Genomic DNA, 24,597 nt, shown 5'->3' with positions numbered 1-24,597 from the left:
CCTGGGAGGTCACGAGGGCAGGGAATCGGGGCACCTGCTGAGTGGCTGGGACCAAGAACCCCGGGCAGTAAGCCCGGCTCTGCCACTTACTCGCTGTGACCTTGGGCCTCCTCGCCCACCCGGCCCTGGGCAGGGACAGCAGTCAGTCCTTTGGGAGGCCACCGGAGCTCCCGGTGGGGCACGCACGGCACGGAGCAGTACACGGGTGAAACGGGCGAGTGAGGCAAGCCCCCCAGGCCCTCCCACCCTGACAGGAGACCAGGGCAGGGGTTGGTGGGGATGTGGGGAGAGGGGCCTAGAGACAGGGCTGTCCCACTTCGGGAGCAGCCAGCCGGGCAGAACAGGCCCCCGGCTTGCAGCAGAATCAGGGTATCTCACGGGCTGAGGTCCCCAAGGCCTCCCAGAGTGTGACGATAGCACTGAGAGGTGGAGCCCCAGGCTGGGGGATGGGGAAGGCAGGGAGGACAGGGGACAGCAGGTGCTCCGCAGTCAGGTGGCCTGGGCTTGGAGCCAACTCTCACTGGCTGCCGAGTGACCCTGGGCAAGTGACCTTGACTTTTCCAGGCCTCAGTTTCCTCAGCCACGAAATGGAGACAGCCCCAACACCCACAGTAGGGCTGCCGTCACTCCGGCAGGTGACAACTCCAGTGTCCTGCCGGCATTCACACCCACCCCGGGGCCAAACCTTCCCGGCATTATCCGGGTCTATCTCTCGCACCGCTCCCACCTCTGGTACCCACGGGGCCTCCTCTGTCCCTCGTCTGCCTCCTTTCCGGGACCATTTCTCTTTCACCACCGGTGCCAAGCACACACCTGACACACAGCAGGCACTCAATGAACACTCGACGACACAACGGATGAACGCGAACACCCCCAGCCCCCGCCGGACAGACTTGCACACGTGTAGATGCACCCCCAACACCTTACTGCCCCATCCCACCCCGAGCTGCCCTGGACGTCGGTGGATCAGGGCAGCCCGGGAGGGCGCGGGGGGGTCTGGGCGTGGGCGGTGGGCGGTGGGGGGGCGGGGAGGGCAGGGGCGGCTGGGACCGGGGCAGGGACAGGCGAGGGGCAGGCGGTCACTGCAGCTCAGTAGCCCTGCGACTGGTAGCCCTGGGGCTCGGCGTCAAAGGCGTTGGCCGGTTGCTGGTAGGTACCACCCATGCCGGTGGGGTCTGGCCCGGTGCTGGGCTCCACGTAGGGGGCGTAAGGCATGCTGGAGTCCTGGCTGGGGTCCATGTAGTCCTGGGAGAAGAGGGCCGAGTCGGCGCCAATCTGATACCGCTGGAAGGCCAGCATGGCCTGGCCCGCCTGGGGACGGGGGCCGGCGGGGACGAGGACAGGCGGGAGGGGATGGTTAGAGGAGAGACAGACAAGAACGCTGGGTTAGTGGCAGTTAGTTCACAGGACACAGGCAACAGAGGGCTAAATATCCTCGAAGCCCCACAGATGAAACCACGCCTGACTGAGGGGCAGAAGTCTGTCCTTTTAGCCAGCCCTCAAGAGACCCAGAACCACACTGTCCATCCAGCCAGAAAGACCTTCAGAAGGTCTTTGGGTCACTATGGGTCACCAAAAACTTTCCACTGTGGAGTGTTAAGGTGGCCCCAAGGCCACAACATCCTCCTCAAACTGTGTTCTCGGGGGTGTTACGTGGAGAGGGGAAAAAGTTTCTTGGTGTGCTGGAAAACCCCCTAAAAGCCACCGCACCTCTCTTGCCGCGAGGTGAAACCATGTAACTAAGTTCTGGCCAGCACACCAGCTGTCCCACCCATTGACCTGACGCCCGGAGGTCAGATGTGGGGCTAGAGCTCTCGCAGCCACGCAGGACCACGAGGTCCACGAGCTAATTGTAGGGACGGAAGGGGCCTGGGTCACTGGAGACTTCTGGAGCCACGAGGCCAGTCCCGGACTGTCTTCTCAGACTTGGACTTCATTTAAACCACTGCTATTTACAAGTTCATTTGCTGCTGAACCTAATTTTAACTAAAACATTTGGTCAAACAAGTTTGGGAAGCTGAGTTCAACAGAGTAGAAGAAGTTTCAGGACCACAGGACTTGTTAGGGCCTTGACTAACGTCTACTGGGATCCCCGAGGGGAAAACTTTGGCAAGCGACCTTTGCCAACCTTACCTGACCAATGAAGCCCTCTTCTCACGGGACCTAGTTGGGAAAGACTTGTCTATAGCATACGCACAAAGGTGGGAAATTCTTTTTCAGTAAAAGCTATTACGTTGTTATTAAGGACAATGACATTGACCACCCTCAGCTAGGGAATGAATTTAAAACATAATTTTTAGGTTTACATTGAAAGCCTTCCCCAAAGATCTTTCTAGCAGGTAACCTTCCTGTGATGGAAAGATGCTAATGCTCTACATACCCATTTCTGGGCTGGGAGGACTGAGGCTTAGTGAAGGGAGACCTCACGGCAGAGTCAGTGTCAGAACCCAGACCTGAACCCAGAGGTCCTGCTCCTTCCCAGGCCAGGGCCCTCCCCATCTCCTTCCCATGGATCAGCCCCCTCACAAGGGAATAAACCAACCAGGAACCTGAAAGGGCCATCTGGTGAGAGGCGGCGGGGGGGGGGGGGGGGGGGGAGTGTGCTTGGCATTTTATTCTAGAAAGTTCCAGAAGCCCAATGACTAGCCACTGACTTTTGATTTGTGTCATTGGTAAAGGCTCTGAGGGGCAGCCCTTCCTGAATACTGTTTAAAGCAGTGCAGAAGCCTGAGAAAGGCAGACCAGGCCCGAAGGAGTTGAGCTGAGGGAATCAGGCCTCCCTAATTCAAGAGGCCAGTTCAAGAGGCCACAACGCAAGAGTATGGGGGTGGGGGGTGGTGCATGGGACCCTGCTGGACTCAGGTGCAAAGGGGAGGCTGGGAGTTCTGCTCAGAGCCCAGGGACCTGGTGGCCCACCTGGCCCTGCTTCTTCAGAGCAGGTATACTCTCTGCAGCATCTCCACCACGCAGCAAGCCGTGTGCACTTGTATGCCTCTAGTGTTGGGAAGCTCGCTCTCTTTGTGCTTTGCTCTGGGGGCCTGTTGGCTCTGATACCCCCCCAACTCCTGGAGAGTGGAGAGATTGGTGGTTCCCGCCCAGGCAGCTAAAGGCCCCCAAACTATAGAACTGGAGGTCAAAGTCTTTTGGAAGAACGAGGGCTCACCACACGAGAATCGCCCCCAAAGTAGAGATCATGGAGGTGTCTCTGACTCCTTGGAGAGAATGGATGAAGGAACGAATGAACGGAAGAGCCTACATTTATTGAGCATCTCTGTGCCAAGCCCCGTGCCAGCCTTTGTTTCATCCACACAACAGCCCTGAGAGGTTGGTCCACTGGGTAGTGAACTGAGGCTCAGAGAGGTGCGGGGGTTTGCCCAGGGTCACACAGCATGTGAGAGCAGGGCCGGCCCAGGAGTCCTCTGATGTCCTCGGCCAGGCCTCCGTTTGCACCCAGCCTCCATGGGAACTGTAAGGTCAGCCTTCGTGCTGCAGCAGGGAACAGGCTCTCGCACCGTGTCCACAGATCAGTATACCAGTATAGAGAGCCAACGCCAACCCTCTGATAGCCCGTGGCCGTCTGTCTGGGGGAGATTTCAATTTGTTTGTCTTCCCCTCCCCAGCCTGTGGGCTCCTGGGGCCAGGGACCCCGTCTGATCCATCACTAGGCACAAAACAGCTGCTCAATAAATGTTTACTGAATGAATGGACATTTGGAAAAAGAAAGGAGGCAATGAATGAGTAAGTGGCGAGTCTTAACTGGCCCCTCAAGCCAGCCACCCACTGCCCTGCATGCCCTGGCATCCTGGCCATTTCCGGCAGTAGGCTGCCCCCATAACCTTGCCACTGGGCATGATACAGGGCGCTCCCCGCCTCGGGAAACCGGCAGGCCTATGGCTGTGCCGAGGCGGGAAACAGTGTGCTGTATTCCTCCTGGAAGGTAAGGTCCTTGAATCTCCGCACGGCCAGGGCTGCGGTCAGGCTCTGCCGGGAGAGAGCAGGGGTGAGGACGGTGGGGAAGAGCTGGGAAAGGCAGAAGTGCCAGCAGGGAAGCTGGCCTCAGTGGGCACCTATCCGTCAGGCTTTCGGATCTGCCCCCGGAAGTCTTGACGCCCAATCACTCCTCCTCCTCTGTGAACTCCACCCCCATCTCAGGGCTCACTGGTCCAAACCTCTCCCTGTAGCACCGGGTAGGCTGTGTGGTTCCCATACATGGGGCATCTTCTGTGGTCTGAGATACCCTGGGGTCACTTGGTTCTTCCTGCCCAACCCTGAGGACACGGAGGGCGGGTGTGACCACCGCTGGCGTGCCGGGGCCTGAACCACAGGTGTTCTCTTCCAAACCCTGGCTCCCAATATTGTATTGGGACAGGGGCCCCAAGAGAAAATGGATATTCAGGGGCCCTCAAAAAGAGCAGGAAGTCACTCCAGGACAAGCCCAGAAGGGCAGAGAGACAAGGAGGCCTGGCTGCAGCAGGCTTCGCAGGAAGGGCTAGGGCTGCTTGTATTTAGCCCCAGGGTCTCCTTGCAGAAGGCTGGGCCCAGGGCTGCTCTAGGGCCTGGAGGGGAAGGGGGCTGCACACAGGGCAAAGGAGAACCCTTGAGATGGGGGCCTGGAGCCCATGTGACCCTGATATCGCAGGAGGGAGGTGAGGAGAGAAGAAATACACCGAGGGGACCTGACCCCAGTGGGAAAGAGGGCCCAGCCCTGCTGTCATGCCCGTGGGTGCTGGAGGTGTAGGTCCAGAGCCTGCCAATGGGTGCCGTTTGTGGGCCCAGAGACACGCTTCCTTTGACCCGCACGGTATTTTTTTTTTTAACTTGAATAAATTGCTAACACGTAACGATCAGGTTTCACACAGAAATTCAGATTTCTGGCTTCTCTGGAAAAATGGAAAGACTGGCCTGTGTGGGTCCCTATCCCTGCCTTGGAACAGGGATCAAGGGTGTCCCTTTGGGGGCATGCACCTGCCGCCCGGCCCACTCACGCTTTCTCACGTGCTGCCTACCACACGGACATCTGAGTTTGTGATACCCCGCCCCCCCCCAAATCCCAACTCCTGATTTTCAGAGATGGGAAGATAATGGGCCGGAAAACTAGAGGCAGCCCCAGGAAGTGGCCCAGGTCTCCTGACACCTAGGCCCGGGCTCCTAACCAGCCTCAGAACTGCAAAGCCTTATCTTTCTGTCCAGGCCTCCACTTGGGTCTGCAAAAGGTTAGGGTAAACGCCCACAACCCAACTACCAGAGTGCTTGGGAGGGGCGTTCGTGACCACTGGAAGGCTGCTCTGTGCCAAAGCGAGGGTCAAGCACCACTGTGCGACCTCGCTGGCGATGGCAACAGCCTCCTTCCCGGGAAGCAGCCCGTGTGACTGCTGAGGAGAGAAGCAGGGGCACGTACGGGCTCCAGGAAGCAGGAGGCAGGCCCCGGCTAGGCTGAAAGGCCGCCCGCCCGCTCGGGAGCCTGGCTGGGGCGGGCGACTGTGGGCTGGGCGGGCCGTGTACTCACCCACGTGAAGATGGAGAAGAAGGAGAAGGTGATGGCGGCCCGAGCCGCATCTGTCCCTTCATTCATCGGGTTGTCCTTGGGCTTGGACACCTGCCACTGGTTGGCCAGGAAGCAGAAGCCCACGAACCAGAGGAAGGCCCAGAAGGCTGGGGTGTCCACGAGGGCCAGGCACAGGGGCCGCGCACAGGAGAGGGCGAGGGGGGAGGAAATGGAGAAAACGAGCAACACGGAGGGGTTTGGGAGCACGTCTCCCCCACCCCACCCCCAGCCCCATAGGGAGAGGCGGGAGGCAGGGGGCACAGAGAGGGGAGCACAGGGAAGGTGAGGCGAGAACAGGGAGGTCAGTCAGACACAGAGCAGGAGAGAGACCACAGAGAGGAGCCGGGCCACGCAGATGGCAAGGCCAGGAGCAGAGGCAGGGAGAGCCAAGGGCGGGGAGGGGAGGGGAGGGGAGGAGGGAGAGACAGAGAGAAAAGTCAGTTGGCCTAGGTGCGCATTTCTGTTGCCTTAGCCAAACACAGATTTCCCAGCTGAATCCCCGCCCCGGGACGTAGTCTGCCCCTGCAGCAGTCTGGGAGGAGCACTGATCCGACCCCCTGGCCAACGACAGCCTCCCAGAAAGTCGGGCAGAGAGAGGATGAGGAGGAGGCTGGGCAAGGGGGGCGGCTTAGCTGGGCAGGTCTGAGCGTTGCCTTCTCTTGTGCTCGAAGCCTCACGAGGCCCAGCCTCACGAGGCCCGAGCCAGGTGAGCGAGGGCCCTCTTGAGCACCGAGGCCCGGGGAGCTTAGCAGTGGGAGCCTTGTGGCAACGAGGTCTTCTGTGGGTCCCCAGGGTCTACCCAGAGAGGACCAGAGCGGCTCAGACAAAGCGTGTGTGTGCCAAAGGGCTGGGGTAGCTAGAGACCAACATCTCCCACAGGCACTGCTGGGGAACCCTGGGGCGCCGTGGAACACCGCTTGAGAACCACTGATTTCATTCTATCCTTCAAGTCTACGGGACTGGTCTCACTGCTTCCAGTCAGCCAGGCTCACCCTGAGGATCCCAGGGCCAGTAATGGGGGGAGGTCTCAGCCAGAGAGCCGAGGCCACAGGCAAAGCTTCACGGCCTCTCAACCCAAGCACCCAGTGAGCAGACTTCAGAACTCGTGGGGGGTCAGAGGTCGGGTCAGCTCTGCCAAAGGCTGTCTCTGGAGGACGAGGGCAGCAGGTCACGTCAGGTCCCGGCCCTCCCCGGGCCCAGACTGTGTGCCAGGCGGTCGGTCCTGCCTTACGAGGCTCTCACGGGGGGGTGGCACAGGGGAGGCTTCAGAGAGAAGGGAGGCTGTGTCCCCTCCCCGCCACGGAGCTGTGGGCTGTTCCGGGGCCTCAGGCCCGGCCCTGGTCCCACCACTCCCTGTTGCCAGCCACGTGACCCCAAGTCTGTCCCCTCACCCGCCCGCACCTCAGCTTCCTCATCTGGAAAATGGGCGATGGGGGGCGGCTGCCTCCTAGGTGCGCGCGAGGATTAACGGGCCCACGGCCGGGACGGCCCCCTGCCGGCTCTGTTGTGCCGGGGGTGGGGGGGGTGCCCACTGGGCGGGGGGCTCACCTGAGACACCGATGTCGGACAGGACGGCTTTCTTGCGGTCCTTCACGCTGCTGATCTGAGGGAAGTACACATCCAGGGCCAGGTACAGCAGGCAGGTGAGGAAGGCGAGCACGCCCACGGCCACGCCATAGCTGCAGGCGTTGGGGTTGCGGTTGTAGATGCAGAACTTCTCGCCCTCCGAGTTGTTGTTGAGGTAGCCCTCGTTCACGATGGAGCCGAACACCACGATGGAGAACACCTGTGGGGGGAGGGGCGGGGGGGGGGCGCCCAGGCATGAGATCCAGGCCGGCCCCCGCCCAGCACCAGGCCCGGAGAAGGGGAGGCTACCCGCCTCGGCCCGCGGCCTACCCATGCCCCGGGGAGCCCTCTTCACCCCCGACAGCCACAAGGCTCGTGCGAAACAGGCATTTCAGAGGGGAGGCCCGGAGAGGGAGGGCAACTTGCTTCGGGTCACACAGCGCAGGAGGGGACAATCCCTTCCTTCCTCCGCCTCAGGCAGGAATGACCCTCTGGCCAGAGATTTGGCCCTACCAACCCACCGTCCAGGTCCTGGGAGGTCTTCCTGGGCCCTGACACCAAGATTCCTCTACAATTGGACCTGGCCTCCCAGAATGAGGGGGGCCATGCCCTTCTGGGAGGTGAACCTGCCAAGCCCCCACCCCCAGCCCCCTAGGCTGACTCCTCTAGACGCTGGCCCATGCCCACCCCCACCGGCAACCCCTTTGCCAGGTTTATTTCACTCGGATAGACGGCCAGCCGAGATGGCCCCCCACCACCCCACCTCCTGGCGTTCACGCCCTTGTGCAACCTCCTTCCCCCTGCGTGGCGGCTGGGCCTTGTGATTCACTTCCAACGGAATAGTGCAGAGAGCGACGGATAACATCTCTGCGAGGAGGTTGCAAGGACCCTCGCTTGCCGCCTCTTACTTGCTGGCTCCGAAGGAAGAGGCTGCCTTGGTTTGAGCTGCCCTCTGGAGGGGCCCATGTGGCTTTTTATGGTTTGCCAGCCATAAACAAACACACAAATTAAAAACAAAAAAAACACGACACTGCTGCAGCTGGATGAACCTTAAAAGAGGTGCAAAAAGAGGCGAGGGAAGCCAAACACAAAAGTCAATCCCCAGGACAAAAGTCCTAACAGACAAAACAAGAGACAAAAGCAGGTGAGAGGTGCCCCGGGGCTGGGGGAGGGGAGGACGGAGAGCGATTACTTAAGAAGCACGGAGTGTTCTTACGGATGATGAACGTTTTGAAACCAGACAGAGGTGACAGTTGCGCAACATCAATGCCACGGAAATGCGCGCTTGAAAATGGTTAATCGCACGGCGTGCGAATTTTTCTACAATTAAAGACAAGACTGTGGGGCTGTGTCCTCGTTCAGCCGTGGGCACAGCGGTGGCCATGGTGGCCCGTGAGCCACGCGTTTGCCTGTCCAAATCCGAGAATGTGCACACAGCCACGGTCCAGACCCGGGCCGGTGTGCTGGCTCTCAGCCCGGCCCCGTCACAGGTTCCACAACTTCACGGTCACCCCAGGAGGTGCACAGGGCAACTCGTGCTGCTCCCAATTAGCAGCGCGGGAAAACTGAGGCACAGAAAGTGCAGGTGGCACTGTTGTCAACACTCCGGGCTGAACGGGGACCCGGGCGTCCTGATCCTCAGCCCTGTGCTGTCTCTCACCTGACTAGGCTGATGCTCAGCCTCAGGGGGTGGGCCCGGACGGAGGTGTAGTCTTTCCAGACACCCGGGGGGCCAGTAGTGTGAGTGAGTGCCAAGTCTGGCGCTCCGGAGCCCAGGAGGGGAGAGGCAGGAAGTCCTGACTTCACAGCGATTGTCTAAGGAACTCCGGGGCTACTGACACAGTCTTGACAAGCAAGGCGGCCACAGGAGATGAAGGCAGGCTCTCTCATGGCCAGCTGCTTGAGTGGCGCACGGCACAACTCCGGGACTGCCATTCACAGAGCCCCCTGGGACCTGTGCACCAAGACAAGTCCCAGGTTCCTACCAAGGAACTGCCAGGTCGGGAATCGGAGGCCCAGCCCCAGATGTCACCCAATGTCCCCAATCCAGCAGAATGGACAAGCTACTCGATTAGAGGGGGCACTCCAGACCCTAAGGGGTCATACAGGGTTGCTGAAGTCAAATCCCAGGCCTGCTTCTTATGCTGTGTGGCCTCAGGCAAATGACTTAAGCTCTCTGAGCCTCCGATTGGAACTCTGCAAAAAGTAACCTTCCCTCCAGGGCTCCTGACAGAATGACACGCAGGCACCCTGAGCAGAGCAGGTGCACAGCAGGGGCTGAGCCTCTTCCAGAGGCCCGAGGAAAAGTGGGACGAGCACCAGGAAGGCCCTCCTGAGCAGCACTTCCTGGCAGACATGCTCCGCCAGGGGTGGGAACAAGGGTAGACCCTCTTCCAAAAGCAGGCCAGGAGGAGGTGGGAGGGGAAGCGGGCGGGCGGAAGTTGGGGCTTTGGGGACAGCAGAGGAGGAACCATTAAGATGGGGCCCTCTTGGGGGACAGAAGCGGGGAGTCCCTGAAGAGGCCAGGAGGCACGTGCTGGAGACAGTGTGTCCCCAGGAGGGTGAGGAACAAGATCCAAACAGCCTCCAAGGAACCTGCGCGGCCCCGGAGCAGCGCAGAGAGAGGAGCTCAGTGCCCGCTCCGGTCCTCCTGTCCATCGCACGGCTCTGGCACACAGGGCGCTCCGCGGTCAGGCATTCCTCGAGGTCGAAGTCACCTTGGGCGAGTGGCTTCTCGGAGCCGCGGTCCCCTCATCCGTAAAGCCCTGCCACCGCAGCACCCCGAACCACCGGCGTGTCGTGAGGAACGGACGAGGCCATGCACGTGAGGGCCTGCAGGCGACGCGGAGCCGGCACCCAGAAAACGCCGGAGTGATGCTAAACAAGCAGAAGAGATAACGAAGCAACGGCAGGCGGTGGCCATGCCGGGAGGGGGGCAGCGGCGGTCAGGGAAGGGAGCCGAGGCAGTGGTTTTTGAGCCGAGCTGAGAAGCCAGCCCTGCCAAGATGGGGGGAAGCGTGTTGCAGGCAGAACAGAAAGGGCAAAGGCGGGAGGTGGGAGAAAAGCCTGGTAGGGCTGGGGGTGCACGAGACGGGGCGGGAGGGAGAGTGGGCGAGACGGGGGGGGGGGGGGGGGGGGGGGGGGGGGGGACACGGCTAGGTGGGTGGGACACCGTGAGGAGGGTGTGACCACAGGGGGGTGACCCGATCTGTGGCTCACCGTCCCCGCCCTGCAGCACGAAGCTCCCTGAAACGGTTCCCCCACGGCCTTCCAGACACAATCCGAGCTTCCGAGGGCTGGTGGTCCAGTCCCTTGGTGTACGGCTCGCCCACCCCTCCTGGGCCTCACCTCCCTCCGCTGCCTGCTGATCACTGCTTCCCCACCTTCCCACGCCCCGGCCCATTGCACGGTTTCTTCTCTGAACGTGGTTCCTACGAGCACATGTCGCGACCGGTGGCGGCGGGGCAAGCTGCCACGAGGCAGGCAGGGCCTGACCCCCAAAGCCGTGAAGGGCAGGGTGAGCTCAGGAGCCACTTCGGGCTTAATCCCACTTGATCTGACTTAGGTCTGGAAAGGGCCACCCTGGGCGCCGCGGAGAGAAGAGCGTAAGGCCAAGGTGAAAGCAGGGAGACCCGCTGGGGGGCTAAGCAGCGCCCGGGGGGAGGGAGGAGGGGCTGGGCTGGCGTGGGCAGTGGTGGCAGTGGGACGGGGTGGCTGCTGAGTGCGGAAGGTAAAGCCACCGGGATCTGCTGACACGTCTGCCGTGGGGATGAGAAGGAAGAGCAAAGGGCGGGGCGCGGGGGGCTGGGTTCCGCGACCCCCCGGAACAGGTGTGCCCGCCACGTTCCCCGCAGGCTGCACAGCCGGGCCAGGGCAGGGACGCTCACCTGGACCGGGCCTGAGACTCTACAGATGGAGAAGCGTTGCCAAGGAGACACAACTAGTCCCTCGGGGTCCCCGAACTCCCTCCGGGACCCTGTAAGCCCGGGGTTCGCGACTCCACTTAGCCGCCGTCTCTCCACCCACGTGGGACCGAGCCCCCCAGGAGCAGGGATGGGCCTCGGAGCTCACATCCCGCGGTGGGAGGAAGGGGGGCTCCCTCAGGACCTACTGGGGGACTGAAACACCTGCTCCTAACTGCACGCGGGCCACGTCCTTGTTTTCATCTTCCAGCCGTGTGCGGGCACCGGCCCGGGGGCCGCAGCTGGCTTGGGGGGTGGGGGATACAGACTCAAACCCAAGTCCCTCCGAGCCCAAAGCCAGGGCTCTGTGTCAGGCAGGCGGTAAGGCCGGATCTGCAGCAGGGAGAGCCCGGAGCCGAGAACCGGAAATTAAACCAGAATGAAATTCTACGCTGCTGCGGCCAAACTCTACCTAACAGGCGGACCTGCTGGAGGGACTGGAGACGGGTCTGTGGTGGCAGAACCAGCGGCCTGGAAACAGGACAGGGTGGCCTCAGGGGAGGCTCCACAGAGGCCGCTGGTCACTGGAAGGCACAGGAAAAACAATCCCTTTTCCTCGAACTAAAGAAAATGCTATAGAAAGCCGGGGGGGGGGGGGGGGAGGCACCAATGTAAATGGACCAAGGCTGTTTTTTCACCATCTTTATAATCCAATCCTGGGTCTTTTTAAAAATGGATTAAAAAAAAAAAAAAAAAGGATTCCAGATGGCAGCTGGAGCAGAGCTATGTCAAACTCAGAAAAACACATCGGAAGGTGTCTCAGAATCTCAGGATCTTGGGGTACTGGATTCAGAGACACAGAAGCGGAGACCCCGGAAGTGTCAGACCCCGCCCCCACTCTGCTCAGCCATCCCAGACGTCAGGGTTGGCACAGATGTAGGCTGTGTCATAATTGTGCACCTGCTGTTCCGCCCTCCCAGAATGCCCTTCCCCACTCTTCCATCTTTCAAACGGGATCAAACTCCTTCTCAGTCACTCCCCCTCCTTCCCAGTCACTCCCCCACCCTGACCCTGCACACACTCATTTATGGGTCTGTCGCTCCCAAGAGACCTGAGCTAACCCACAGCCTCTGCAGGGACCCTGCATCGATTGGGAGCGCCTGACGGAAAACATCTCAGTTAATCCTCACCAAAATCTCTAAGGAAAAAATAAAGGTAAAAACATCCCCACAAATCAGGCTCACTTAGCCCATTTCACAGAGAGGGAAGCTGAGGCCCAGAGAGGCCTGGCCTCTGGCTGGCCCATAACAGGCTGGCCCATAGCGGGTAAGCAGGGCGCCGGGCTCTAGCCCAGACCTGCCCGCCTCCAGCCCCACTCCAGGATGTAAGTCAAATCCCTACCTTCGGCTGCCTCCCCAGGAGTGAATTCCAGGTCCCAAACCCTAGAATGAGCGTGAGTCCCAGGAGGGACACCTGCCGCCCCGAGCTGTGTCACCACCCCACTGTGCAGGAGGGGCCGGGCCCACATCCGCACACAGAGCTGGCAGGCCGTGCCCAGGCCACTGGCGGGCAACAGGCTGCCCCGGGCTCCCGGGAGAGCTGGGCCAAACCAGCGTGAGGGGCAGAGGTCGCTGCTATTTGCCGGGAACTCCCCAGAGGCTGGCTTTGAACACCTTTAGGCACGTACTGGGTTTCCACCCAGACAAGCTGCAGAGAGCGGAGCCCCGGAGCCCTGCCAGCTAAGAAGGGCACCGCCCGTCTCACCCTCCGTGTTCACGAGCCCCGCACCGCACCGCAGGCAGCCAGCTGACCCGCTCACCAGCCTCCACTGCACGGTCTCCGCTCCTGCCCACCTCCAGGCTGCAACGTCACCTGCCCCAGGAAGGCCTCCTCTCCGGCCTCCTCATCTCCTCCAGTGGCAGCCAGTGGGTGCTCACCCACCCCAACTCTTACGAGTCTCTCCCGAGGTTGAGCCCCTAGGTGGGCTCTGAGGTCCCCCTACTTGGGCGGCTGGTCTCACGTCCAACCCCTCCAGCCCCCGGTGACCTCCAGCGCCCCTCATCCGTCTGCATCCGGGAGCTCCAACCCCGAACCGGGCTCATCCTCAAATGCCATCCAATGCGGCGCTAGCCCTACTGTTTCATCCTGCACCAAGTAACCCCAATGACCCCGTGTCCCCCATGCTGGCCCAGGCCACTACCACCGCTTGCCAGGAGAGGACAGCAGTTTCCCTCCTGGTCTCTATGCGTCCACTCCCACCCCTGCACCATCCCCTTTACAGCAGCTGGAGAGGTCCCTTTAAATTCTGTTTTCTAATGTTTTTATTCATCTTCGAGAGGGAGAGAGAGAGAGAGCAGGGGAGGGGCAGACAGAGAGGGAGACACAGAATCCGAAGCAGGCTCCAGGCTCTGAGCTGTCGGCACAGAACCCGATGTGGGGCTCGAACCCATGAACCGCGAGATCATGACCTGAGCCGAAGTTGGATGCTTAACCGGCTGAGCCACCCAGGCGCCCCTGGGAAGATCCCTTTAAACGTGTCATTCCCATGCTCCGTCCTACCCACCTCCATCCCCAGGATGGATACCTCGCCCAGCTGCAACCCCTGGGCTCCTGCCTTCCTCTCAGACTCCTTTCTCCCACTCTTCTCTAGCTCCCTCCCAAGCTCATTCCTGCCTCAGGGCCTTTGCACTTGGCTTGTCCCTCTGCCTGGAATACCCAGAGTTCCCCAGACCTTCCAGGCTGGCTCCTGCTGGCTCCTTCTCAACATCCATATCTCAGAGAAAACACCACTCAGAGGAGCCCTCCAGGCCTGCTCCCAGATCTACAATATTCTACGATATTCTACAATATATTCCAATGTATTTCTTTGATAACATCTTTATACGCTAACGTCCCTAGTTATTAGTTCATTTTTGGGTGAACATCTGCCCGCTGGACCCACGGGGAGGGTTAGGAAAGGCTTTAAGGGGAACGAACAGCAAGCCTGAGATGGGCAGAGGTGCAGGTGGCATGGGAATCAGCATCCCTGGCTTGGGCCTCTGCTTGCACACTTCTGACCACGGGGAGCTCACTCCCTAAAAGGGGGGGGGCGCTGCTGAGTCCTCTCCCTCACCTCCAGCTGAACCTGCCTTCCTGTCAGTGTCCCTACCAGAGTCCTCAATCCCGCCGCCTCCTGGGCCCCAGGGAAAGGCTGTGTGAGGAAAGAAGGAGCCGTGCTTTTGAGGGATGAGTCAGGCTGCCAAGGCCCCCCCACCCCTCATATGACCTCCCACAGGGTCATATGAGGAAAATGGCAAAAGCCAACGCAGGGGCACATGATGGGCACTAGGCAGCCACTCTGCTTCCTGAAGGGCCTCGTGCGGAGCCGCAGGGCTGAGGCGGGGTCAGGGGAGGGGAGGCTCCCAGGGCCCCTTCTCTGCTCCCCTGCCCGGGCACCCTGTTCCGACGCCTTGGATGTAACCTGCAGGGGATTAGGCCGTAATCTTCCTGCAAGCTGTCCCTCGGGTTCTCAGCAGTGGGGGTGGGGAGGGGGCTCTGCTGGGCAGGGGCCCGAGCAAGCAGACCCCTGTCCCCAAGGTACTGAGACTCAGCCGGGTGATCTGAAGGCTCCCCCTTCTCGCCACACTGTCCCCACCTTCACCCTCCTGTGGCCGTGTGACCACAGGGGGCAGGGACCCTTGTTAGAAAGGGGGAAGCCCAGACCCAGAAACAAGCTGCTTGACTGGCCCAGGGCTGCAGCTTGGTGGCCGAAGGAGCCAGAGGCCTCACCCCACAATCTTCTACAGCCCAGGTCCCTCCCCACCGGGCCCTGCCACCTCTGAACTCTCTGAGGGAGGGAGGGGGAACAGAGTCACCCCTGGAAAAGGGCTATGAACACCAACCGAGCACTGCCTGGGCCCTTCCCCGGCGGGAACTCATTTATCCCCAATGGCCCCATTGGCTGGCAGGCAGGCAGGCAGGCAGGCAGGCACTGCTCTCTCGTTTTGCAGCTGGGGAAACTGAGGCTCTGTGCAGTCTCTCAGCCGGTCACAAGGGCAGGGATAACCACCCGGGTCTGTGTGCTCTTCCTCAGCTCGATGCCCGCCCCTGCCCTGCCAGCTCCTACATGACTGACGCTGTTGTTCACTGTCTCTCTCCCTCTGTGGAAGCCTGAGATCTTCGGAGAGAGGATCTGGTCCCAGGCCCTGCCTCGCTTTCTAGAGAAGAAGGCACAAAGGGGGAATCGCCTTCTGCACTGACAGTTCTCACGGCCGTTCACATAGAGCCCAAAAGAAGCCAGGAGGAGACAGCAAGCTTGGTGGGGGGGGGGTGGGGGGTGGGAAATCCTGGAAGGCTTCAAGGAGGAGGTGATTTCTGCGTTGGGCCTTGAAGGTTCGGTGGGAGACCCCGAATAGGGGTGGGGGGGTGGGAAGAGGAAGGCAGAGCAGTGCCCCCCACCTCATTCACCCACATGCGGAGCCCTCACAAGACGCCACACGCTGCCTGGCCCTGGGGGATACAACAGCGAGGTAACGGACGCAGTGTCTGCACCCCCAGAGCTGACACCCGAGGGGGTGGCGTCCTCTTCGCTGCTCTGCTGTACCTCTCGGCCTTTACCACGATGTCCCTTCTGCCTGGAGCTCCTTCCCCCGTCTCCGCCTGGCTGGCGCCGTCCCTCTCGTAACTAACCGTACTGCCACTTTTCCGTCCCTGACCTAGGTGAGCGTCTCCTCACGCTGGTCGCGCGCTCGCCTCTGCATTTTTACTGGTGTCACCACCACGTTTCCCTCCGCTAGACTGTGAGCCCTCAGCAAACAGCGGGCACGCAGCACACGCTCGGGGTGGCTGTCAACTAGAAGACGACAGAGTGTCTGTGTCCTGCGGCCGTCGGGTCCAAGGGGAGGACGGAGAAATCGCTCACGGCCGGCCAGGTTCGGCTGAGAGAGCCGTTTAATGACAAGCAACCGTGGACTTGGCAATGAGAGGGTCACAGATGGTGAGGGGTGGGGGAGAAAGCCTGAGCGGGGTGCATGCGAGAAACCGAGGGAGAAACCTCGCTGAGGGATGGAAACAAGGCATGTTCGGAAGCTGGTGGGCAAGAGCCAGGTGGAGAGGGCGACACTGAGGATGGGGGAGAGGGAGAGGCCAGTGGGCGTGCAGAGCTAGTGGGCAGGGAGCCCGGCCCGGGCCACAGAATCGGAGAGCCCAGGGGAGGCACGGGCATGAGGAGGCTGAGGGTGGGTGCCCGGCGCAGGAGGCTGTGGGTAAGGCCACGGGGGGAGCCCCGCCGGAGGGGCGCCAGAGAGGATGGGGTGAGGGCGCTACACAGCCTGAGGGTCAATGGCTCCGAGGTCCCAGGCCCAGGGAAGCTGGGACTGACAGGTGAGAGGAGGACAGACAGGAGAGGGGAAGAGGTGGCCACCTGAGAGCACGCAGCTGCTGGAAAGACGGCCAGGCCTAGGGTGCACCTGGCGAGAGGGGCCGAGGCGCGCGAGGAGAAGACCGTGGCAGGCGGCGAGGCCAGGGCGGGAGCAGGAGCACGGAAGCGGGCACTGCGACACCAGGAACGAAGGCGGCGGTGGCGCTAGAGAGAGCGGGTGTTAAGACGCAAGCATCTCAGGCACCTTCAAGGAGTAGGGGAGTGACCCGGGGCTGGCCTAAGATGAAGAGATCCAGGGCCGGCATGAGAGTCAAAGCCGGGTGACGATGGTCTGGAAGCGGCCTTAGGAGCCAGGAGCACCTCCAGGCTCGGCAGAGGGAGGGTGTGAGGGAAGGAAGAGCCCCCCGAAGAGGGCTGCCAGGGGAGCGGGGTCGTGGGGGGAGGCCAGGTTACACCGCGATGTACGATTAGGGATGTTCAGAGCGGGGTCAGGGACTCGGGGACACAGGTCATGTCCTCCCGCCCCCTGGACCGTGAGTTGAGAGCCCCAGCTCATTGGGGTTCCCGGATGACTGCGTTCTAAACAGTCTGGGCCTGGCAGCCTAGGGCTGTCCCAGCCAAACACCCACCCCTTCCCCACAGTCCCCTTCATCCCCTGCAGAGGGGGGCTGAGCATAGTCCCATCCCGGGAAGGGAAGCATTCTCCAGAAACACAGGGCCATGAGCTGCCGTGCCAGGATCCCCCCCGCCGGGGCCCAGGCCCCTCTGCTGTGGGCCCCCCAGAAGCATTGTGGGGGTGTGGTTCTTGATATCACTTCTTTAAAGACGGACCAGTCCAACAGTCCCCAACCTGGAGTCCACTAGGAGCAAGCGTGGGGTTCCTTGAGGGTGGAAAGGTTGGGAACCAGCCCAAAATGACTATCCATTTCCCATGTGACAGATGGGGAAACTGAGGCCCAGAGCACATGGCATCTTGCTCAAGTCACACCACCAGTCAGGGTCACAGGGGGTCGCAGAACGTGGCTTCAGGCCTCCAGGCCCCAGGCACTCCCCAAAGCCCTGGCCTGCCTCTCCTCCCCCTGGACAGCTGGTTCTTCCGGTTCCGGGCGCCAAGCGTGGCTCTACCATCTGCCCTTCCTTTCCTCCCTTGTCTTCCTGGTTTTTCCTCCTCTCCTCCCCTCCTCCCCCAGCCTTAGTTCTTTCTCCCCAGGCTCAGGCCTGCCTCATAGCTCTGCAGGAACAGGTCCTGTGGGACTCTGCATGTGACCGGGAACTCCCTGAAGCAGGAAGCTGTGGGCTGTCACCCCAGCTACTCCGGTTAACATCTCTGGGCCTCAGCTTCTCACCTAAAGTACTGAAACACCACCCACCTGACCAGGATGACGAATGCCCAGGGGGAGTGATTATGTGGCGGGCCCTTCAAACATGAGTCTTCACAAAGCTTAGAGTCTGCCCCACATGTCACAGATGAGGCTTGGAGAGGCCAGCATCTTCCAAGGTCCTGCTCTGATGACCCTGCTCCCCACACCAAACCCCCGGCTCTCCCAGGCTCCCCAAGCCCCTGCACGGCCTCGGTACACGAGGAAATGCCCAAGACACAGAGCAGAAATCTCCAGCCGGCATCTCCTGAAGACTTCACCCCTCAGTCAGCATCTCCTGAAGACCTCACTTACCAGCCAACGTCTCCCGAAGATCTTAGCCCTGAACAATGTCTCCTGAAGACCTCGCCCACCAGCCAGCATCTCCTGAAGACCTTACCCACCAGCCAGCATCTCCTGGAGACCTCACCCACCAGCCAACATCTCCTGAAGACCTCATCCACCAGCCAGCATCTCCTGAAGACCTCATCCACCAGCCAGCATCTCCTGAAGACCTCATCCACCAGCCAGCATCTCCTGAAGACCTCATCCACCAGCCAGCGTCTCCTGAAGACCTCACCCACCAGCCAGCATCTCCTGAAGACCTCGTCTACCAGCCAGCGTCTCCTGAAGACCTCACCCACCAGCCAGCGTCTCCTGAAGACCTCCTGGCTGCTGACTCCGTCCTAGACCTAAGAGGTCAGCCACAGACAGATGAAGAGATAAGGAAGATTCCAAGACTGTTAGTGCTAAATGCCAAAGGAGCATGTAATCTACCTCCGTGGATGTAGCTCCCTGAGTAAATGACAGGGCGGTGCCAGGTGCTGGGAGAGGACAGGCCACACAAGGTCACACGTTTCCTGCCAGGACACTCGTCCCCAGCACCCTCTAAGGTCACGCTTCCGTATGGCAGCCACAGGGAGCTCTTCTGTGTTTCAAACCCCTCTCTGTGGCTGCCCACAGCCCTCAGATGAAGCCCAGAGTGTACATCTGCCATCCAAGACCTTTTCTGAGCTTCCCCCTGGCGGCCACTCTGGAGCACATTCACAGAGTCTGATGTCACTCACTCGCACACCCAGGACCCCGAGAGCTCACCCTCATTTATTTCTAAAGCCCACTCAGACCTCATGCTTCCAGATATTTGCACACGCTGTTCCCTCCACCTGGAATGCCCCTCCCCGCTTCTTTATCAGAACCAACTCAGAAGCCGCCTCCCCCTGGAAGCCCTCCATGCTCCCCTGGCAGAGGTAGCCACCCCTATTGGATTTTCTTCCTGTAGCATCTCAAGCCTCCCCAACAGTGCTTGTCACTGGACTGACAGCGTCTCCGATGGGGCACACAGGCTGGTACTGGGCAGGGACTTGGCATGTGTGGAACGAATGACTGAATGCCAGAGCTGGCCAGAGGCTCTATCTCCACCCCAGACCCCTTTTACCCCACACACAGCTCCCTGATTTTGGTGCAGGACGAGCCCAGCTTTTACACTCAGGGTTCTCTGGGATGACTGAGGGGGTCTGGTAAAAACAAGACCCCTTCCAGCCCCCCTTGGGGCCACTTCAACCTAGACAGGGAAGCCACAGGGAGCGCACCGAATGTGGACGCTGCAGACGTCCAGGCTGTACCTCTGTCATTTGGGGCGGCGACACCTACCCTACTTACAGAATCCTGGGGTGTCACCCTCAAGGCCCTTAAGAAATCAATCCTGAAAACGCCACCATTTCAGACATTTTATCATTTATTTTGCTCAAACTGAACATTAAGACACCAACAGCCCTCTCCTCTACCAGCACCGATATCCCTTCCCCGCAGGCCAGTGCAACCCTCTAAAAGGGAGACCGTGAAGCCCACGGAGAAGGTGGTCTTTTACAGGAAATCAGGTCGCTCCCTGCCGGAGCTCGGCTCCCCACTCCTAGCTCCAGGGATAGGGAAAGGTGTCACAGACAGGCTGCAGTCCCGGAGCACCTCTGACCCAGCTCAACCTCCTCACTCAGATGGGGAGACCAAGGCACAGGGGTGGGCATGGCCGGTGCCCGGGGAAGCGGGCAGAGGCAGCCTTCTCCCGGCTCCCAGCCCGCACAGCCCCGTCTCCCTCCAGCGGGGTCAGAGGTGGCTCTGAGCTTACCCTCGACACTGCCCCAGCTCAGCCGTCCCCTCCTCACCCGAGGCAGGAAAGGTCCGAATCGCCTGGGCTCGCTGGTTCCCTCTCTGCCTTAACCAAAGCGGTCAATTCCTGCCGTGAGTGGTCACCTCACCAGGCCTGGGGGCCAGCGAGGGGACAAGGGGCAGAGAGGAGCTGAGGTGGTGTCGGAGGTCCTGCTCCTGCCCCCATGGCTCAGGTTCCAGGGTAGATCCAGGTTTGAAGAGGCCCTGAAGCTGATATGGTTGGGGGGGGGGGGTTCCCTCTTTCAGAAAAAGATCTTTTACAAAAATCACAAGCCCACATGCACGTGTTGCTAGGGCCTCTCCAGGGCTGCAGAAGGGGTCTACGTGGCGGGGGAGTCGTGCTGGCTAGAGTGACCAGTCACCTAGGTTTGTGTGGGACTCAGAGGCTCCCAGACACATAACTTGCAGTGCTGAAGCTGGGAAAGTTCCAGCACACCAAGATGAACTGGTCACCCTAGCCCTGGAGCTTGGACTTCGTTCGTCTGAAGGCCAAGCCTGACGCCTCCCAGACCCCAGGATGCCAAGGGGACGCCAGGGCGAAGGACGGGTCACCAACGGCATCTTCTGCGCGCTCATTGACGAGTTAAAACACTTTCAGAGCACCACACATTTTTGAAAAAGACTGGAAGGAAGCACCAGTCCTCCCTAAGTGAGGGGATCACACGTGATTTTTTTTACACCCCACTATTTTTTTTCTTTTATTTCTCCCCCTCCCCCACCATCGATCGTTTTTATTGTGGTAAAATACAACAAAAAATGCACCATCTTGGGGCGCCTGGGTGGCTCGGTTGGTTAAGCATTCGACTTCGGCTCGGGTCATGATCTCACGGTTTGTGAGTTCGAGCCCCACGTCCGGCTCTGTGCTGACGGCTCGCGGCCTGGAGCCTGCTTCCGATTCTGTGTCTCCCTCTCTCTCTGCCCCTCCCCCACTCACACTCTCTCTGTGTGTCTCTCAAGAACAAATAAACATTAAAAAATTATGAAAAAACGTACCACCTTAATCATTTTTAAGCGTGCGGTTCAATGCTATTAAGTACAGTACATTTATATTGCTGTACAACCGTCACAAGTGATGTTTTTATTTTCCGAAAGTCAGCAGGGATTACTTTTGGGATCAGAAAAAAAGAACTACACATTTCTTAAAGGTGTCACTTAGCCTGTTATCAGCTGCCTTTGCTAGCATAAAGGTAGTGAGCAGAGCTAGGAGGCAGTTGGGGGGGGGGGGGAGGTTGGGCATTAGACGGTGGCTGGCCCAGATGACCATTATCCTTTCCGAACCTGAAATCCAGGATTCTGACCTCTTCCAGCTCCAGGAGAAGCAATCAATGTGCTTTGGAGACTCAAAGATTTGGCTTCCAATCCTCTGCCGCTTACATGCTCGGTAACCTTGGGACTCCCTGAGCCTCAGTTTCCTCAAGTGATGCAGGCCGGAAGGGAACTAGCTGGGTAAGCGTGTGTCCACCCCGGCCCACGGTGGGTACCCCATCTGTTACTTTTCCATCCGCCTGCTTGGACTGTCTCGCCACACCCTGAGATAAGCCCCATTTATCCTTCAAGGCCCAATTTGATATCACCTTCTCCATGAAGCCTCTCTTGATTCCCACAGCAGGGAGACCCCTCTCCTGGCACTCACGGCCTCTACCCCGGGGCGGGGGGTGGGGGGGGGTGGGGTGGCACCTGGCTCCCTTCCCAGTAGGACTGTGGGATCCCCGAACACTAAAGGCTGCATCTGAGTCATGTCACTTTCCCTAGGGGCCCAGCAGACTCAGTGAAGCTTTGCTAAATGAAGCCCTCACAGGCAGAAGTGACCCAAGCAAGCAAACCGCCCACACCCCTCACAAAGCCAGTGGCTTGACCCTCCCAGGCCCGTGGCCCAAGGGGCTGGCAAAGGGGAGCAGGGCATACAGCTGGCCCACCTGATCAGGCAGGTGCCCCCCAGAGCTCCATCTCTGCCGAGGGCCAGTTGGGGTCTCTGGGGAGTTGGAGACTGGCATACATGAATGAAGTCGGCACCACAAACCCTTACGGATGTCCCTGGGTGCCAGGCCCACTGCCAGGCCCTGTGCCGTCACTGCGGCTTCCCTGCCCTCAAAGAGCTCCCCAGCTGGTGGGTACTTGAGAAGAAAGGGGTTTACACATGGCCCCGCTTCTTGTGACACCAGGAGGAGGTTTGAACGTTTTTAGACAGGGAAGAGTTAGCTTCCTTTCTCTCTGGGAGGCCAGAGATAAACACCCCAGCTGTCCCACCCATCAGACCCTAATATTGCCCGGAAAACCCAGGAAGTGAGGGGGTTTGAGCACCCTGAGGCCACAGGTGACCTCAGACGTAGCCCCTTGGGGTGGCTGACAGTGACCCTGCCCAGCGTCCCCAAGCCCAAGACCTTCTGGTGTGGGCCCGCAGGAATAGGCCCCAGGCCTGCAGAGGCCAGACCCTCTGGTGGGAGTGTCTGGGCAATGGCCAAAAAACCCTAGGGAGCCCCAGGCACCCCTCTCCTGCAGCAGGCTTCTTTCCCTGGGGTGCTGCCCAGACCACATGAACCCCTCCCTCTGTGCTCACTGTCTCTGTCCCATCCTCCTCCCCCACAACAGCAGGGACCCCCGCTGCTGGGGAATTCTGACCCCTGTCAGGCTGGAGATCCAGAACAATCCCCTCTGTTTTCCCCTAATCCCCCCCCACCCCAAGCATCCAGGTGTACTTGCGGGGGGGGGGGGGGGGGGGGGGAGGTGCTGTCACGGATTCAGGAAATATCAGAGCCCACAGTGGCCGCTGCCACCTCTCTACAAACCGGGAAACTAAGGCATGAGAGAGGAGCTGCCTCTCCCCACGTCGGGATGTAACTCCTCGCTTCCCACTAACATTTCTTGGGTGGTTCCCAGCCCAAGGTCACGCCGCGAAGGAGAGGCAGTTCCCGAGCAAGCCACCTAGGTATCCGGCTCCCGACGCATCGCTCCACACCTTCCGGGCTAAGCCACAAAACCCGGTTTCCGGCCCTGTCCTCCTGGAACGTCCACGGCAGGCGCGGCGTGCGCCCCGTGAGATGATCCACGCCCTGATCCACCTCTCCCCCCCCCTCCCCCACAAACGGCCACCTGAAACCCGGGCTTCGTCCCCACGGCCGCTGATCCGCCCGGGTGGCCGCGCGCAACCCGAGCCGCGAGCTGCACAGCGGCGGCCTGGAGGTCACGGCGATGGGGGGCCGCACGCGAATGGGGGCGCCGGGAATCAAGGGCTACGGCAGCAGGGGCGGGAGCTCCCCCTGCTCCGCCAGCGCTGGGACCCCCCCCCACCCCCCCCTCCCGCCCGGGGCCCGGGAAGGAAGGGGTGGCGGGCGCCGGCACCCCGGTCGGAAGGCTCTCCGCCGGCTGCGGCACGCGTGCCCGGGGTCCCGCGGGGTCGGGGTCCGTCCGGGCGCGCCGCCCTTGCCCGCGCCCCCACCGCACCCCACCCCCCGCGCGGCCGGGCCACCCAGCCGTCCTTACCCAAGACACGACGCGCAGGATGGTGTGCGGCTGCCGGACCAGGGTGTGGGGGTCGAAGGCGCCCCCGGCTTTGCCCGCTCCGTACGCACCCCCTTCCATCGTGGCTGCACCCGCGCGGTGCCCCCCGCTCGGCGCGCGCCGCCGGCCCTGCGCGTGCGCGGCGCCCCCGCCCCCTCCCCTGCTCGCGCGGTCTGCGTGGCCGAGGGCTCCCGCCAGGGGGCGTCCTGTGCGGAGGGCGCGGGGGCGCGGGGGCGCGGGGGCGCGGGGGCGCGGGGGCGCGGGGGCGCGGGGGCGCGGGGGCGCGGGGGCGCGGGGGCGCGGGGGCGCGGGGGCGCGCGTGCTGCGGACCGGGCGGAGGGCGAGCTCGGCGCCAGCGCAGTGACCTCTTTGCGGAGCTCGGGCGAGGGGGGGAGGGGCGGTTGCCGCAAATACGGGACGGCCCGCCCTGCCCCCACCACGGCACCTCCGAGCCTAAAGCTCCGGCCGAAACCTTCTTCGTTATTGGTTTCCTTCCTGTCGCTGCCTGACCCCGACGTAGAGGGCAGGGGCCGCATGCAGATTTCGCCAACGAAGGAGGGGACCACGATAACCCCTGACTCAGAGCCCTCCAAAGCACAGCCCCCACCTCCCCCGGGACCTTTCCACCTCGCTTTCAGGCTGAGGTCACGTGGGCCCCTGTATCTGCGCACCCCACCCCACCCCTAGACTGGAGGGGCCCCGAGACACCTGGCACAGAGAGGGAGGCGGAGGAAGGGCAAGGAAGTTGTTAGTGGACAAACCCCCCAACACACACACACACACACACACACACACACACCCTACCCTTTTCCTTAATTAATTATGTAATTATTTGTTCATTGCTTTCTTCTGCTAGTCTCTGCGATCGGCTGTCTCATTCGCTGCTGTAGCCAATGTCCTGGCACACAGTAGTTGCTCAATAAACAGACCCTTAGTCCCCAGAGCCCCATCACGGCTTGGGTTAGACATCAAGGTTTCCTGGAAATAACATGGAGTTGCAGTGGGAAGAACCTACCAAGTCTGGCTCTTCCCACGACCCGTAGTCCTTATGGCCTCTCTCCGTGTGTCCCGGTACCTCCATTGGATCTAGGATCAGATTGGACAAGGATATCTGCAGCGGCTTTGCGGCTCTAATGTCTGGTCATTCTGTGATGACAGGACACAGATCTGGGCAGAGGAAACGCGTGGTAGGTGTGAGGGCCCGTT

General features: G+C 60.9%; 1 protein-coding gene across 3 annotated transcripts; it reads right to left on the bottom strand.

Annotated features, from left to right (window-relative positions):
- Positions 1–278: 278 nt before the first annotated feature.
- On the bottom strand, positions 279–23,536 carry SYNGR1 (synaptogyrin 1). 3 transcript variants are annotated; one of them, XM_043562646.1, is made up of 4 exons: positions 23,374–23,525; positions 7,094–7,331; positions 5,507–5,652; positions 279–1,311 (listed from the first exon to the last, which is right to left on the bottom strand). In XM_043562646.1, exons 1-4 carry the CDS (start codon positions 23,470–23,472, stop codon positions 1,090–1,092), a joined length of 705 nt encoding a protein of 234 aa, XP_043418581.1. In that variant the 5' UTR covers positions 23,473–23,525; the 3' UTR covers positions 279–1,089. The 3 variants fall into 3 exon arrangements, with proteins under 3 accessions (XP_043418581.1, XP_043418582.1, XP_043418583.1); XM_043562647.1 differs by having other exon boundaries at positions 279–1,245; positions 23,374–23,524; XM_043562648.1 differs by lacking the exon at positions 279–1,311 and adding an exon at positions 3,678–3,981 and having other exon boundaries at positions 23,374–23,536.
- Positions 23,537–24,597: the final 1,061 nt, after the last annotated feature.

Source organism: Prionailurus bengalensis, chromosome B4 (genome assembly GCF_016509475.1).
Source record: "Prionailurus bengalensis isolate Pbe53 chromosome B4, Fcat_Pben_1.1_paternal_pri, whole genome shotgun sequence".
Taxonomy (NCBI): Eukaryota; Metazoa; Chordata; class Mammalia; order Carnivora; family Felidae; genus Prionailurus; species Prionailurus bengalensis.
Note: the sequence above shows the minus strand (reverse complement) of the source record. Positions and strands in the feature narration are given on the sequence as shown.

Bases quoted from the DNA above. Each gene is read 5' to 3' on its own strand.
- SYNGR1 (XM_043562646.1), bottom strand. From the start codon at position 23,472: ATGGAAGGGGGTGCGTACGGAGCGGGCAAAGCCGGGGGCGCCTTCGAC. The intron at 7,332-23,373 runs GTAAGGACGGCT...CTCCCCCCACAG, and splicing joins TCCTGCGCGTCGTGTCTTGG to GTGTTCTCCATCGTGGTGTT. The intron at 5,653-7,093 runs GTGAGCCCCCCG...TGGACACCCCAG, and splicing joins GTCCGACATCGGTGTCTCAG to CCTTCTGGGCCTTCCTCTGG.